Source organism: Rhipicephalus sanguineus, chromosome 5 (assembly GCF_013339695.2).
Source record: "Rhipicephalus sanguineus isolate Rsan-2018 chromosome 5, BIME_Rsan_1.4, whole genome shotgun sequence".
NCBI classification, from domain to species: Eukaryota; Metazoa; Arthropoda; class Arachnida; order Ixodida; family Ixodidae; genus Rhipicephalus; species Rhipicephalus sanguineus.
In genome coordinates this window covers 83589281-83605717 of record NC_051180.1, presented here as the reverse complement: position 1 = coordinate 83605717, position 16437 = coordinate 83589281, and the positions used below count along the sequence as shown (strand labels likewise).

The window sequence follows — 16437 nt, the reverse complement described above, 5'->3', positions numbered from 1 at the left end:
CACAGCCTGTCTGGTAAATTAACTATTCATTACCATCTTTTAAATAATCTGCTTATAGGGCAAACAACTCAAAGCCAGGCGTGATCCGATCGAGTACGGGCCCGACTGTTTTGAAAGCCCGCGCCCTTTCTCGGCTGAACTCCGAGCCGTTGTGGTTGCCAAAGAACACCGGCAGCGGGAACCTGAGCGGCATATACGGCTGCTACGCTGTCAGCCACACCTAATAACAACTACAGACGCCCTTAATCTTCTGCACAAACACAGTTCACGGTTTCGGCAAAGAAAGCTAGCCTTACCGGCTCATCTCCTCTTCCATCTCTTTGCGTCTCTCTTCGCTGATGCCAGCCATGGCTAAACGCTGTTAGTCCACACAAGTTGCGTGTGTGCGTTCTTCAACCAAGAAACAAACAGCCCAACTACAGAGAAGCGACAGTATATCACGCAAATTTTACCAATAAATGCGCGAACGTCAGAAACACGAATGCAAACTAGAAGACATGAAAGCAGACATAACGATGATGTCCGCGGCGATACGGATTCCGGTGCTGAAATTGTGCTCTTTTGTGCTGCTGGTAGTACAATTTTGGTCTAGTAGTACACAAAAGTACAACGCACAGATTCCAAACTACCACTTAATAGTGCATGTTGTCTCGGTGGTAAGCCCTGTGCTGCCATAACGAAAAATTACGAACACTTTTTAAGTTGTGGCGACTATCAACATCGTCAGATTTTTTTTACTGGCGTCCTCTATTGCGTATCAAAGCAACCAATTTCTCGTTCGAGCTGCCGGTCTTGCGCTCTCTGCTGTGTACCGCAGCCAGTCAGCCAGTTAGCAAGGTTACGATGGCATCCGTGTTGACCGCTGCAGCACGGCTCTTGCGGCCTAAACTGCCGGCTGCGGTGCCCAAGTTTGGTGGTTCGTTGTTTTTCGCCAGGTAAGCACCCGCAACTTCCCTCCCTGATAGCAAATACGCAGCCCGGGTGTGCAGCAGCTCTACGATGGGTCGGTTGGTAGCAACGTGTGTCTGACCTCGTCAAAACAAAACAAAAAAAATGTTGAAACCCTATTTTTCTTCGTGAGTTTACGTGGTTTAGGTTTGTCCCACGTGCGCATCGGTGCAGTAGCCGACGATCAATAGCATTTAAGAAGAGGCAGTTTCGTTTCGCTTCGTCCGGGCAGTTTTGGTGTACTAGGTAGATTGCAAGCGACAGGCGCACTTTCTCAGAGTAATTGATTGTTGGAACCGCATGAAACATTTCCTCGATTTCGCACAATATTGACCACCCCCTTGCGTTGTTTCTGACTGACCTCTTATAGCAAGCTGATCTGTATTCTGCTTCGTCGTTTCGCAGAGGAGCGCAGTGGTGCCCAGATGATGACTTCATCAAGGATATGTCGGGATTGTATTTCGCTCCCGATGAAGATCAGAAGAAGATAACCCCGCTGCCGCCGAATGGTCAGTTTTCTAAGACGTCGTAGCGTGAGACAGCTTGTTGTGCTGACATTCCCAATGTTGCTGTAACCCCTCATGGTAGCCTCAGTCGTGTACTGCGTTATAAACAGCCAGCCATTTCATTTAAAACTGGTCATAGAGTTTATGTATTATGTACACTGTGTAAAGTGCAGTCATTCTTTTGGGCCAATGCATTAGTAACGCGAACTGCATATGATGACGAATGTGACATAGGTCCTTTGACATAATGCTTTGCGTACGGCTTCCAGACTACCTTGAAGGACCCGAGAAGCACGTTCGAAACATGCAGATCAATTTTGGTCCTCAGCACCCTGCAGCACACGGAGTGTTGCGGCTTGTGCTGGAACTGGAAGGAGAAGTGAGTGCTTACTGAACCTCCTGCGTGATTCACTCAATGCAATGTATCTCAATATTCCTCACTGTATTCTGCTTCCAAAGTGAAATAATAAGTGTTCCATATTTGTATAATGCGCACATATTCTCGTCGTGTCTTATTGAGATGAGGCTCGCAAACATTGCTTTCTTGCTTTTAGCTGTGCTCTCTGACTAGCGTGCTGTCTTTCATCTACATCTTTTGTTCTTGCAGACTGTGGTGCGAGCGGACCCACACATTGGCCTCCTGCACCGTGGCACTGAAAAGCTCATGGAGTACAAAACGTACACTCAGGCATTGCCGTACATGGACCGCTTGGATTATGTCTCCATGATGGCAAACGAACAATGCTACTCGCTCGCTGTTGAGAAGCTCCTCAACATTGACATCCCCAAGCGTGCCAAGTACATTCGAGGTGTGTGATGCCACGATGACCTTAGAACGTTGCACAAATCAGTGTCAGGGATACGTGTTTTATCTACAGTGCTGGCTGATTTCCACTCACATCTCACGCATATGCATTATTTTGAGTGCAGTGAGGTATGTTTAGCACTTTGTGTGGATTGGTGACCTGCTTTGTGCACAATAAAGCGGAAGTGTATAACACCATTCTTAAAATGTCATATTTGCTGAAATGTATCTGTGGTGCATTACATCACTGCTCATGTAAAGGACATGTTCCACCGTGGTATTGACAGGTCATGCAAACTTGACACCTCTTCAGTGGTCTCGCCAACAAGTATTCACTTCAGCTTTATTGTGAACAGAACAGGCTAGTAATGCTTGCAGTTTTGGTATTAAACTGAACCGAATTTGCTGCAAGATGCTACGGCTGAGCAATGTCCGAGTGGGAATCAGCCAGCAGCTTAACTGGAATGTGTATGCATGGTGCTGCAATAAATGTGAATTCCCAGTCAGTGTACAGTCCTTGACTTGAGATGGTTCTGCTTGTAGGGCCTCATTCTTCGCAATACATTTCTGTGGAATGCACTAGTTGATATTATGCACTATGCACATTGAATGTGCACCAAGCATACCCCCGGTACATTAGCAGTTTGCATGTGACGTAGTGATTAGCTGTGGGTATCTTTTTTGTTTAGAATTGGGCAACAAAAGATGCAGACCTACACGGTTAGCAGCTAAGGTGCTTTTCTGCTGAGCAAGATGCTGCGAGATCAATTTCCAACTGTACCGAGTACATTAAGAATTGAATAGATTTCAGAAACACCTTATAATTCTCCATTATACTTTCTATAAAGCTTTTCAAATTTGTGCTCCTTCTGTGATTTTATAAGTGTTCAACAAGGTTTACAAAAAAAAAATAAATTGCATTTGCTAACAGATTTTCTAGGCACTGAAAGATGGGGCAGCACAAGATCACAAAAAATGTGCACAAGAAGGAAATTGGGATTCGGAGTTGTAAAGCTGGTCTGTTATTTTCTGTTAATGGTTAATTGCCTGTTATGCAAACACTGTTATGCAGTGGCATCAAACAGCACAGTCATAAATGGCCCCTGACACCAAAATTGAAACCTCAAGATGTTTTTGATGTTTGATTGTACTGTATAAGTGGGCACTTCTGGCCCATTATTAGTGGCGAACATTACCTTTAAGATGTCTTAATTTGGTTTTAGTGTAAGCATGAGTGCTTATCTGAGTTGGCAGCACCTCGTGACATCACCACTAGTATGACGTAGAGGAAGGCCCCATGGGACTTTCCACAAGAAAAGCGAGTACTGTTATCGACGTCGCAGAGGATTCGCAGGGTGCACACAGGACCACAACTGGCACCCGTTGAGGGCTATTGTTCCTTGCCTCTCTCACTATTCTGTCGAGCTGCTCTCAAGGTGGTTTTGGCTGCTTACTCCAGGAATGGTTTTCTTTTTCCTGAGGGGACACACTCTTAACAGCCTTAACTCATACCGAAGCACCCACATAGTTTGATTCTTTACTGCGTGCAGGGCCCCGATTTGAAAGCTGCGCTGTCAGCGTCACCAATCCTTGAGCGCAAGTGGTCTTACGCACTCCTCTGCTGTGGGGCGCTAGTTTCTTGCAATTTTAGGTGGGCGTTTCGAAGTGACACTAATATTGGTCACAATTAGTGATGCTAGCATTAACTATATAACACTTTAGAGTATTTATGATTCAATTTCGGCAGTACCAGACACAAGGCTACAAATTGCAGTAAAAAAGTCACAAACAAAAGTTTCATTGTCAGGGGTGCTTTAAACACTGTATGCATCCATGCAGTCGTCATACATACAAATCAATTTTAGTGCTGTGCATATGAATGCTACACATGGAGAACAACAGTTTTCACAGCAAAGCGTTTCCATAAAATAGTGTTAAACTATTTGTGTTACTCTCTTGCAAGACACCGTATACCATCAGAGGCGCACGTGCGGCGTGAAAGCTTTTTGCAGCACCAAATTTTTCGAAGAAGTCATCGCAGTCTAAAAACAACTTGCTGCTTGTGAGATTCTGCTGTTTCATGTGTATTGCTATCTGCAGCATCCATTTAAAGGTAAACCATGATTAATGATGCTTGTGTGTATTTCCAAAAGGCTTGTGCTTAGGAAAAAAGATTGTGCAGTTTTCTCCCCACCAAGCATTGTTCAATAATTATTAGCCTGGTTGTGAAATGACGGAGTGTGATGGAAATTGCAATAGATTGCCAAGTTGTCTGAGAATGTCAGCTTGTAGGGGACATGGAAAGGTTCAACTGCTCTTTACTGCTGTTTTGTGTACATACCAGTCTTTGGGGAATTCTTCTTTGTGGTAACTGTGGTGTCCCGTGAACACCTTTGCTCGCAGTTCTCTTTGGCGAGATAACAAGGATTCTAAACCACATCATGGCCATCGGAACACACTGCCTGGACATTGGTGGCCTTACCCCATTTTTCTGGCTTTTCGAGGAGCGAGAAAAGGTATACTTATCATTGCTTTGCAGCTTCTGTTAGCTTAGGCCTTGAATTGCTCATGTAATCACGCGAGGCGGAAGGATTGTGTTTTGCACCTATCATGCAGTGCACTTGCCAGGTATGTATCTGTTGTGAGACCAAAATGGTTGGTCAATTTGTGCGGTTTAATGTCCCAAAGCGACTCAGGCTATGGGAGACACCATGGTAGAAGGCTCTGGATAAATTTTGACATTACTTGTTACCGCTAGCAGGAGTAAAATAACTTATTGTTTGCAATCACACTCATACTTAGAGTGGAAGCGGTCATCGTCATGCTGAGTGAACTTGCCATCCATGGTAGCCATCTTGTGAAGGTAATGATACTGTCCAGGATACCTCAGTTTAAGTTTTCTGATTTCGTTCTGTTTTTTATGGATTTTATCACCCAAGCGAGCTTCAGTCAGATTTTCCATAAAAAAAAAAGATCGGGGAGCGGGGGGCATGCATCACAACGCTGCTGCTGTTAGAGCCATTACTGCTGTCATCATTAGAATCGAACCTGTGCAAGATGACCAGGCAAGTTCGAATTATGTGGCGAAGGCTAATTTTGGAATCGAAATGACTAAAGTTTGGTCTCGTAGAAATGTATGGGTGCCAGCCCGGGACCTACGATCAGGATCAAATTGATGGAAATGGAAATAACAGAAGTGTCATGTGATTGTTTCTACGCTAGAGTTGTCATCCTCCTTACCTGAGGTTCCTGCTCTGCGACCTACTTTGATTCTGCAGTTGATGGAGTTCTACGAGCGTGTGAGCGGTGCCCGCATGCACGCGGCATATGTGCGGCCAGGGGGTGTAGCCCAGGACATGCCATTGGGCCTGATGGACGACATCTACGACTGGGCCACGAAGTTCAGTGAACGGTTGGACGAAGTCGAAGACCTGCTCACCGGAAACCGAATTTGGAAGCAGCGCACTGTGGACATTGGAATCATCTCTGCAGAGAATGCACTCGACTGGGGCTGCAGGTACAGCTGAACTGGCAAAATACATTAAACGGAAATTTCTTAAACTGAACTGCTGCTTAAATGGAACAACTACTTCTAATATGATTGCTTTCGTACTTCAATTCCGCACTTCTGTTCTTTTTCAGTAAACAGAGCTCCTGTTAAACGGAACATATTTTTCTTGTCCCTTCAGGTTTCGTACGAGAGTCTACAGTAGTGATTGTTTGATCTTTCAAAGTCTATCTCCTTCAAGGCTAACCTATCTGGCATTCATTGTTCCCCCTGTTCCAGCATAGGCAGCTGATTAAACATTGTAGAATAGACCGTAACAGCACTTTTTCACCTTCATATCTGTGACACTCTACAAGTATCTGATACTAATAGGCTCATCTTTAGATGAGAAAATGTTGCTGAATCTCTCTTTTTTTTTTTTTTAATGTTAAACCCTAAGCTCCAGCACCAGAATATCAGTGTGATGCCATAGTTTTCAAAATCTCTTCCGGTACTTTTCCCACAATGGCTGGCTAAAATTTCCCGAAACTTGCTATTCTAAGTCTGGCTCCCTTAAACTTTTGCCACAATGGCTGGCTAAAATTTCCCGAAACTTGCTATTTTAAGTCTGGCTCCCTTAAAACACAATATGGTTCATTTTTATGGATGAAGAATCATCTAGGCTCAAGCGGCCATCAAAGTCATTGACGTCCAAGAGAGTTGCTGTGCTAACTTCAGGACAAGGTTATCACCTGTGTTTTCCTTTTACGTGTTTTCTGGTTTTACCAAGTATCTTCTCGCAGCAAGAATGGTGCTTTCAACATTGTGGAGAAACGATTTATAGAGCTGTGCGAATAGCAAAATATTGGGTGCGAAGCGAATTCGAATTTTGAAGTGTGAGTGCGAATCGAATCGAATATTTTTCTAATATTTCTCGAATATTTCTTGTATATTTTTCGAATACTTTGAAGCGAAATTGCAGAAAAAGAAGTTAGAAAGGATTCCTAAGCATATTCTTATGAGATAGCAACATGAAAGTGTTTCTTTTCGCTAGGTTGATGAAGCATTGGCGGGTTGGTGTTTCATAGTTGTCTTATCAAGAATGAGGCAATGTAGAGGCCGGATTCTATTTCTGTACATGATTTGGTGCAACCAGTGTTGCCGACAACACTTTACACATGATAGGCAAAGATGCCATTTCCTCAGCCTCTCCTCCTCTTTCAAATTCTGTGGAAGCCCAACTGATGTGGCAGACAAGGGTGCGCTCCCTTCAAGTCCGGAGTTCCAAATCTGCCTTATAGACGTCGATATATAAGAACATCTGAAATTTCGGATGCTAAAAAGCTTCGGCTTCCGATTTTTCGGACCTTCTGCTCAAATTTCAGGTCCAAAACAGCATTAATTGAGCCCCCACCTCTGCCACATCTTTCATCTCCATGTTGGAACCAGCGTTTTCTTGAGTTAGTACATTTGCGACCGTAGCAGAGCTCGAAAGGCAGCTTTGCCGCAGTACCGGGGTGTGATGAGGTGAAGCATGATACAATTCTTGGGACCACTTCCAATCGGACGTTGACTGTCTTGACAAAATGCGACCGTAACGGAGCTTGAAAGGCAGCTTTGCCGCAATACGAGAGCATAATGAGGTGAAGCATATTGAAAATCTGAAGGGGGACTTTCAATCGGACGTTGACTGTATTTGTTTTTGGGAAGTTCGAATAGTTCGAATAGCAAAATTCCAGTGCGAATCGAATCGAATAGCAAACGCTATTAGAAAAATATTCGAAATTTCGAATATTCGCACACCGCTAACGGTTTACTAACACTAGTGAAATTGATTTTTCTTTTTAGTGTCTCTTTAAGTGCAGTGTTTTCTATTATAAGTAAAGTTATGAATGTGTCCAAGCGTAGTTACTCACGGCATGCATTTTCCCACCTGCTTTTTATCCCAGTGGTGTCATGCTGCGTGGGTCCGGCATCAAATGGGACCTCAGGAAAACGCAGCCGTACGATTCCTACGAAGACTTCGAGTTCGATGTTCCTATTGGGCTCAAGGGCGACTGTTACGACAGGTCGGAGCTTGAGTGTGACTTCATCGCATGCATTTGATGAATTATGGTGCTATTACATAATTGAATTTAATTTCACCTTGTTACATGCTGTTATTTAGTCTATTTTGCTGGCTATGTACTTAGATCAACGCATCCTAGGTTGCTTTGTTTATCTGCGTCCTTGCAAAATATTGGCTTTTATGCCCCCCTAGAAAGCAAAAAAATGAGGCAACTTAGTAGGTAACTGAGAGCTTCATCTTTTTTCTTCTTCTTTTAGACAATCCCTTAGCGTAGTGAAATGCACATTGCTGAATAACAAAGCTGCCTTCTCGAAACTGTGTGATTGGTTCCATTTCATCACTTTTTTCTGCCATACCATGGAACTTGTAATTAAATATCTAAATATTCTGCAATCAGTCAGCTTCAATCCTTACATAAAAAGAATAAAATATTAGGTTCAAAATGCATGCACAGTTTGTTTTCTAGTTGTATTCCTTTTGAGCAAAGAAAAGAAATACTCTTGACGTTGGTACTGGAACGTGGAACGTCGAACTATCATCGAACATGGTAGTGTCTCCAGCAGAGTGATCTTCCGTAGCAATACGCAGCACAATGAAGTTACGTAAATGACCGCTAGTTGTCCGCTCAGGAAACCTGCACAAATGTGCACACTGTTTCAAGCCATTTGAAGAAACACGCGGTGCGTGACGCACCTCCGAAGTTTATGCGTGCAGTTGTACACACGACCGCTGAAGGGGATATTTCAGCCTTTGGTTTTGGATTACTTGAGCTGTCAGCTCAAGCAAAAATTTGTGGTTCTGAATGATTTTCAAACTTAGAGAGTCCCTTCTGTGTTGATTTCAGTGGCTTACCAATTTGATATTGTGTCACGCAGATATTTATGCCGAATGGAAGAGATGAGGCAAAGCCTGAACATCATCTACCAGGCCCTGAACAAGATGCCACCCGGTCCAGTCAAGACGGATGACAACAAATGCGTGCCCCCATCGAGGGAAGAGATGAAGGTACGTGTGTCAGGCATCTTACTCATCCAACTTTGTAGCTGTAATGGCTTGTGCTTACTACAAGCAGAGTTCTTCAATGCTTTTCTGGTCACGAAACTCCGCCCACAGTTTCATACAGGGACAGAGGCGGCCGCTAAGGTCACCACGGTCAACGTGGGGGCATTCGTGCGCGCGCGCTGCGCTCGGCTGAATGCTGTGCCGGTTCGAGGCAACGGTTTAACCTGCACCAAACCGCAATATTTCAACTACTACTCATACTTCACCTGACATACGATGTGTTTGTCACATATGTGTGTAAAAAACTTACTTTCGCGTTTTTTTTTTTTTTTAATGTTAAGGCTGCGATGGATACACTTTTGCCGACGCAGCAATATTAGCTGTATATGTTGTTCCAGCGGGGTTCCTTACCTCAGGCAGTGGAGTACAAGAGTATTTATTCAGGCACAGGATACTTACCTAGACTTTTGACACTGCGCAAGCCTTACAAACTCACCAACTTGCAAACTGAAGTCTCGTAGCGGGAGTTGAGCCAGCGCCGATCGCGCTATTTACAATCAGGCCGTCTACCCCGCGGGAGTCTAACACGGCCGCATTGCACAAAAGAAAAGCTCTACATTCCTGTGTTTACAGTTTATAAAAGCTAACTTCACTCCGCTGCAGCCTACCTCACAGAGCTTCGGCAACACTTGAAATCGGGAGTGACGAAGCTTTCGCAAGGTATAATGTCCGCGTGCCGCGTGAACACCAGCTGGTCTCTAAGACCGAACCTAGCCTTAACTCCAAGTTTGTAACCACGTTTTGTCCATTTTCTACGAGTAACATTGACAATTTCATGTCACGTGGACATTGAATGAGCGAAAGTGTGTCGCACTTTACATTGTGCAGCGTCGCAAAGGCACTCGGGTATCTCCAATCTTCGCTCTCGTGGCACCTTCACAACTCACAACATGCGTTACTTGACTGCTTAGATGCACTACGTCTGCACCGCGTGATGCTGCGATTTTCTTAATGAAGACTGCACAGGGGAGACTTGAGAAACTGAAACGAAACCGCGTTTCGCTAATCTAGAGAAAATAAGCACATGTTTTCACAAGCAGAGCTCTGTTGCGCTTTCAAATTATTCAGAATGTGGAAAACGTAACCTGGGGCAAAATACCCAAAAACGTGTTAAGCCGAGGAAACATTAACGCCCTTTGCGTCCATACTTCTCTATAATCGCTTATTTCAATGCAGATGTCTGAGAACATCCCACTGTCGAGCCACTAATTTACAGTAAACAAAGCAAGAATGCTACGATCGAAAGAGAAAGATAGAAAAACTTTCATTGGAAAAATATCCCAGAAAAGAGAAAGCTATGAGCGACAGTTTCCTAGCGTAGGGAAACTCTCTGCACGGCCAGTAAAACTCTGAAGTAAAATATAAAAATTTTTAAAATTGCTTAGTTGACATTCAGTCAATAAAAATCGAAAAAAAAAAAGCTTTTTTTAACAATGGCAAACAATGAAACAATGCAAAGCATTTAGTAAGCTGGAAACAACATTAAAAAAGTCACAGTTTCGCCGCAAGGGCGAAGCAATGAATGCGATAGCAAGGAACTAATGCTATACGAAGTGAGGCTCACCAATGGATACTCTCAGTTTGAACAGCGCTTCTGTTGCAAAGGCGGCCGAAGCAGCGAAGGAAACTAGCGTGCTTCAAGTGTCGAGCTGTGACACTTGATAGTTTGCGCTCATCTTCTGTTTGTTCGTTTAGCGGCGTCCCTGAGCTCGAGTGACATTCGTACGCGCCGTAACATGAGCGCGGACATCACGGTGAAAGCGTGAAACATTCCTCTACCCCTCGCCACGAGAAAACCGCGCGAGCAGACAGCGGAAGGGCAAGCTTCTCCCATGCGCAAATATAAGGAGAAGCGAGCGAGCTCGCCGACGACTTTTAAGTGCACCCGTCGGGCTCCTAGCGCCATCTCGCTGGTAATGAAAAAATGCTTATTATCACCTGCTGTCTCTGCGTCCGTCCAGCGCTAAAGGTTGTGTACTATATAACGCTCGCCGTTAGCTACCTGGAGGATCTGCGTTTCGTGGCGTAGTGGATAGCGCCACTCGCTTCGGAGCAAGCGGTCCCTGGTTCGATTCCGCGCTTCGGAAGCATTTTTCTGAATTATTTTTCTTTGGGGCCTTTATATATATATATACATACTTATACATATACGGTGCATGACGGCGGCGACGGCAAAATCCAGCCGAGACTGTCCATATAATTGCTATCGCAATAAAACTATTCTAAAAAACAGGGGGTGCAGACACGGACACAAGAAAGAAGCAGTGTTGCGGAATGGGCGCCTCCATTCCATTCCGGGGAATTAAAACTTGCCGCATTTCCATCCCTTTCAATTCCTCGGAATGAAAAAACTTAGCCCATTTCCACTCCGGAAATGGCCCGGCAGTTCAATTCCATTCCTGTAATTCCTCAACGTAGGAAAGACATCTTGATAGTTTTATCGAGTTAAGAATGAACGCCCCATAAAAGCCCATGTCATCAGATGCATTAAGAACTGCAAAAGTATGTAAAACAACTTAACAAGGACGAGGGATAGTAGCTTGGTGACATATCATGCAGTACAACCGCCCTACTAATTCCCATAGGGGCAGTTCTCCCGCTACCTATAGTGTTTGCATGGTCAGCATATTTGAACGAGTGGTGATCTTTTATTATTGTTTAAGCTTAAATGTGTTAATGCTGAAATGACGACACAGCGTATTTTTATGCTGACAAAACTATAGTGTTCAAGAAGACTAAGCAGTTTTGCCACGTGTCTGGAGTGGTCATGAATATGGAAAAACCTAAAATTTGGTTGATGGGAAACAAAGCCCTCTAGATCTGCTGATATTAGTTGAAACAGTGCACTGCTCGGGCCCCTTGTGCCTTTGCATCAAATACGGAACACTGGGCTGCACTGCTTGGCAGCACTCACGTTTGTAAAGCGCGCCTCCCAAGCATGGATGGGGTGAGGAGAACTTTCTATGTTTGCCCGTGCACAGGTATGCAATGTCTTCCTTGTTGCAAAGGTTATTTACGTGTGTTGGGTACTAAACTGCGCGTGAGATAAAGATTAGGCTGTGCATAGAGCATTTGCCACTTTCGTGTGGGGGTATCAATGGGAACCAACGCGCAGGTTCCCAGGTACACTAACTTATGCCTCGGTTTCTCTTTTACAAATTGGCAGATCGTTCACACTTTTACACCACGCCTACCCTTGGCTCTGGCTAACTAAAGGTGGACCTAGAGAATGCATTATGGCCTTTGACTTCGAAAAGCATGTACTTAGGCCTAAATGACTAATATAAGTACGATATACAGTAGTAGCTATTAAGGATGTAGGAAAGTACGTTCCTCCCTAATGCCCTCTTTGCTTTATTGTTCAATTCGAGGCTCTGACTTACTAACGTTTGAAGTTTGAAAAACAGCGCATAGACGAAAAGGTGCTCTATTTTTGAAAAAAGATGCGATTCCATTCCATTCCGTGCAAAATGCGCTTAATTCCATTCCTCTAAGTGTTGTCCTCATTTCATTCCCATTCCATTCCGGGGTCCCGAAAATGTGGAATGATTCCAGAGTCATTCCAATTCCGGAGTGGTAACTCTGCAACACTAGAAAGAAATCACACCACAAATGGCGTATGTGATGTCGTGACTTCTTTCTTGTGTCCGTGTTTGCACGCCATGTCTTTTTAGAATGAATACTTACCAACTAGCTCAGCTCTCTGTTATTCTAAAGAACAAGCAAGCTGCAAAAGAAACAGCGCCGGCCCACAACTTTGCCTTCTGGCGATGGAAAGACACGTTTTTTCCATTCACTATGAAGTCGTCTGTTCGAATAACGTCGGTGGCGTCAAAACATTTCTCGGACACTCTAACGTGTTCAGAAACGACGGTAAATCCGCCAGCTCGCGGTATTGCATGTTTCTATTTGGCCCTCTCATCGCCGTCCCTCGGTAAATTAAACGACGACACCTTTCCGCTCGTACCTCTGTAGCCGGAGCGACAACCGGTACACAGCAAGTCTTCGGCATCGTCACTCACGTACACCATCCATGTCCTTGCACACATTTCTCACACCCGTCAGTCACACAAATTAAGCAACAACAAGGAAAAGTGAACGCCGATGGCGTCGGATTCCTCGGGCCCCCAGCTCTCCCTACGCTGGGACGCTCTCCTCAATGCCCCCCGCTAAACACCTTGCGCGCTCCTAGCGCCGCCGCGCGGCATCTGCGGCGACATAGCAAGCTCTCCCCATAGTGTTACGGAGGAGTTTCGCGACCAGAAAAGCATTGAAGGACTCTGCTACGAGGTACCATAAGTGGACTACTATAACCTTTTCTAGCCCATTCTTACAATTTCATGACATACTAACCAAATCTGCACTTGGGAACTCAAACGAGTCTCAGGAGAGAGAAGCCTTTGGACATAATGTGTGGCCATCCAGCAATAATCTATGAACATGTCATCATTTCTGGGAAAAAGTGAATTGGGCATAGTGCTTTCAAAGAGGGTGACCACTTCTAAAAAAGCTGTCCCTGTTCAGGTTAATAAATTGAAATCAATGTCTGTCGTATTGAACGTTTTGGGGGCTGCAATAAAATGAGAGGTTGGTTTGAGTTTGTTTATGCAAAAACATGCAAATGTGAAGACACTTTTTTGCACTAGAAGCCCAGTGTACCTTTAAAGGGGTCATGAAGCACCCCTTGGGCTTGTTGAAAAAACACATCTTGCGGGAAGCTGACACGGCTATGAACTGCTCTGCCAAATACTACAGTCGTGCGTGCCGCGTAAAGACCACAAGCGGAGCGCGAAGTTGCCGTTTCCCCAGGCGCCCTCTTTTCAAACAGAGGCCGGTTCTCACTCTCGTCGGTGGGCGGGGCGTCTGGCAGTTTACGTCGCAAGAGACATAGCATGCTTATTGGCCGATAGCCGACGTAAATCGAGAGCGGCGTTCGGATCAGATGCGCTTCTTGCCGCGGGGTGCTGCCACTTGCCGGCGCCGCACTCCTCTGTACACGGTAGCCGCACTCGCGCGAGCGAATCACAGCGGGAGAGCGATCGCGTTTCATGACGCGCGCTGACGTAACTTCTTTCCCCCATGCCATCCCTCCCTGTCTAGCTTCCAGTGCGCTCGTCGGCACGAGAAAAGAGAGAAAGCGCTCGGAGCGTGCGCCAAACCCCCGTAACTCCGCTGATTCTTGACGGATTCGAGAAATTTTTGCGGCAATCGATTCGGGAGGCAGTAAACTCCGATACTGAGGTCATTACATCATTACTTGGAAAAGTGGTTCATGACCCCTTTAATCTATTCTACAAATCTCACTTGGGGTTATAAAATGGTGCGAGTACTTACAAGTGTTCTTTGCAAGCATACAAGCAGCTCTAGCTGCAATTCGAATACTTCTCTTCAGGCAAAAAAATTAAAAATCTAGGCTATAAAAGGATAAGTATGCTAAACTGACATCAGTTATCGATTACTTGACTTTGCATGGTGTCGTGCAGATTGCTATGCATGTTTGCACTGTTCATTCCACCTTCCAGAACATTTGAACACAATTATTATTTTGCATTTGTTAGTTGCACTATCTTGTATTCCATTACTTCATCTTTCTCAAACCATTTTACTGCATCCAGACTACCCTTGTTCTGATTCTTCTTTGTATTTTTTTCATCTGTGTGTCGTAGACGTCTATGGAAGCCCTCATTCACCACTTCAAGCTGTTCACCGAGGGCTACCAGGTTCCTCCTGGTGTAACATACACTGCTGTTGAAGCACCTAAGGTAAGCCACAGATCAGTGCGGCACAGCCGAATCGCCTATATATAATACTACTCTCCTTGTATAGTAGCACCACTGTAGCATTTAGTAACAGTGACAAGTTGCTATGACCCAGTACTTTACTGCCGTCAGCATTGCGTGCTTCGTAACGTGACTCATGTAACCCATGTGCAGGGAGAGTTTGGTCTGTACATGATATCGGATGGAAGCAGCCGTCCCTACCGATGCAAGATCAAGGCACCCGGTTTCGCTCATCTGGTAAGCATGTCAGGGAAGCATTTTGGTGCGGGCAGAGTGTCAGATATATAAACTGCTGTGCTTCAAAATTTTGATTTCTCTTTAAAAAATTTTACATTAATAGCTGTTTGGGGCTCTCTCGTATAAGCACGAAGTTTGCCATGCTTATACTAGAATTTTGAAATATCAAAGTTTGCTTGAAGGAAAATGTACATTAAGTGTTAGTACAAGGTTAATCCAGATTACTAAGGCGATCGTGGCGTTCATTCGAAAGTTGGCTCGCGATATGCACTGAAGCCCTCTCGCTTTCTTTATTCTGACACTGAAGTTGCAATACATTTCTTATTTTTATTTTTTATTCGCCATGTGCACTTATTTTAAGCAGTTATTCAATGCTCTTCCTTTGTTTCTTGTCTTGTAGTCTGCCTTGGACTTTATTGGCAAGAACCACATGCTGGCCGACATTGTGGCCATCATAGGTAAGCCTGTAGATAAGGCCTTCTGCTCGGAGCCATGACTGTAGCACTAACTTGTGCTTCACTTTCATAGGAAGCAAATTTAGTGTCAGACCAGCAAATCCCGTTAGTGTAGGGGGAAATGAGCATGACTAGGTATAATCTAGTACTTCGTTGAAAATCATTAATCCATGCTGTGTGCTAAGTGACTCTAGTGAAAATTTGCAATGAAATATGTTGCTCTTGGTTCAGCCATCCAGAATGTGGCGCATAACAGTTTTTATTGTAACAGTACCTTTTGTATGATCCTCTCTAATGTGTGCCACTGCTATTAGTAGTGGCAGCTGCAGCTGAGCATAGATTATAGTGCAACAATCATCATTAATGAAAACCTTTTGATCTATTAACTAAGCTATTTGTGGATTCACTACATGCATTAAAGTGTCATTTTTGTGCATAAACTCATCAACAAGCAATCTGTTCTGTTCCACTGAACAGCTTCCATTAGAGACTCGAACTTGCGCGGGTGCACTCGTTAGTCTACCTGCAGCGTTGTCTTGTTGGCTTAAAATGCAATCTGCAGTCATTCTGTTTGCTGTTCAGCAACTTAAGTACAGCTTATTAATTGGAAGGTCATTCAATCACTTGAGGCAGTTGTGGCCTGAGGTAAATTACAATCGTGCTAACTCTTGTGTTTAATCTTGCAGGTACGCTAGATATCGTGTTTGGAGAAGTCGACCGCTAGCACCCGCACGATTCGACGTAGGCATCAGCAGTTTCCTTAGAAACATCCACATCTCGTGGCCTGTCGTTGTGGTAAATAAATTGTGTAAATACTGTCAACTGAATGCTACGCTGCAGGCCTGAATAAAGGTGTTTGTTTCGGCCGAATGTTGTTCACATTGGTGGAGAATGGTTGAGTGTGAGCCCAAAACTAGAAAGTATGACAGCAGATGACAGTAGTACATGACACGGTCACCTGCAGTGAGTTTTCGCTTATTCAACCTGAATACAACCAAATGAATTTATTAAATTATCTGGACTGTCAAATTAAAAGACAGAGAAAACGTCCAAACAGACTTGCTTCATATAACAGTGTATCTCGTTCTA

At 44.4% G+C, this 16437-nt stretch overlaps 2 protein-coding genes across 2 annotated transcripts in view; one reads left to right on the top strand and one right to left on the bottom strand.

The window, feature by feature from the left end:
• The window catches only part of LOC119393907 (RNA-binding protein 42-like), a 73016-nt gene extending 72495 nt beyond the window's left edge, over positions 1 to 521 (bottom strand). The window contains exon 1 of the mRNA XM_037661098.2: positions 297 to 521. Within this exon, the coding sequence (XP_037517026.1) occupies positions 297 to 349 (53 nt within the window). The 5' untranslated portion in view covers positions 350 to 521. The remainder of the gene's footprint in view (positions 1 to 296) is intronic.
• Positions 522 to 728: 207 nt separating this feature from the next.
• LOC119393906 (NADH-ubiquinone oxidoreductase 49 kDa subunit) lies at positions 729 to 16214 on the top strand. Its single transcript, XM_037661097.1, has 12 exons — positions 729 to 935; positions 1354 to 1457; positions 1724 to 1833; positions 2062 to 2263; positions 4663 to 4775; positions 5538 to 5776; positions 7696 to 7815; positions 8690 to 8819; positions 14543 to 14638; positions 14810 to 14893; positions 15294 to 15351; positions 16035 to 16214. The coding sequence occupies exons 1-12, from the start codon at positions 844 to 846 to the stop codon at positions 16070 to 16072; spliced, it is 1386 nt and encodes a 461-aa protein (XP_037517025.1). The 5' UTR covers positions 729 to 843; the 3' UTR covers positions 16073 to 16214.
• Positions 16215 to 16437: the final 223 nt, after the last annotated feature.

Coding starts and splice junctions, on each gene's coding strand:
- LOC119393906 (XM_037661097.1), top strand. CDS start 844: ATGGCATCCGTGTTGACCGCTGCAGCACGGCTCTTGCGGCCTAAACTG. Junction 8,820..14,542: donor CATCGAGGGAAGAGATGAAG/GTACGTGTGTCA, acceptor TGTGTGTCGTAG/ACGTCTATGGAAGCCCTCAT. Junction 14,639..14,809: donor CTGCTGTTGAAGCACCTAAG/GTAAGCCACAGA, acceptor ACCCATGTGCAG/GGAGAGTTTGGTCTGTACAT.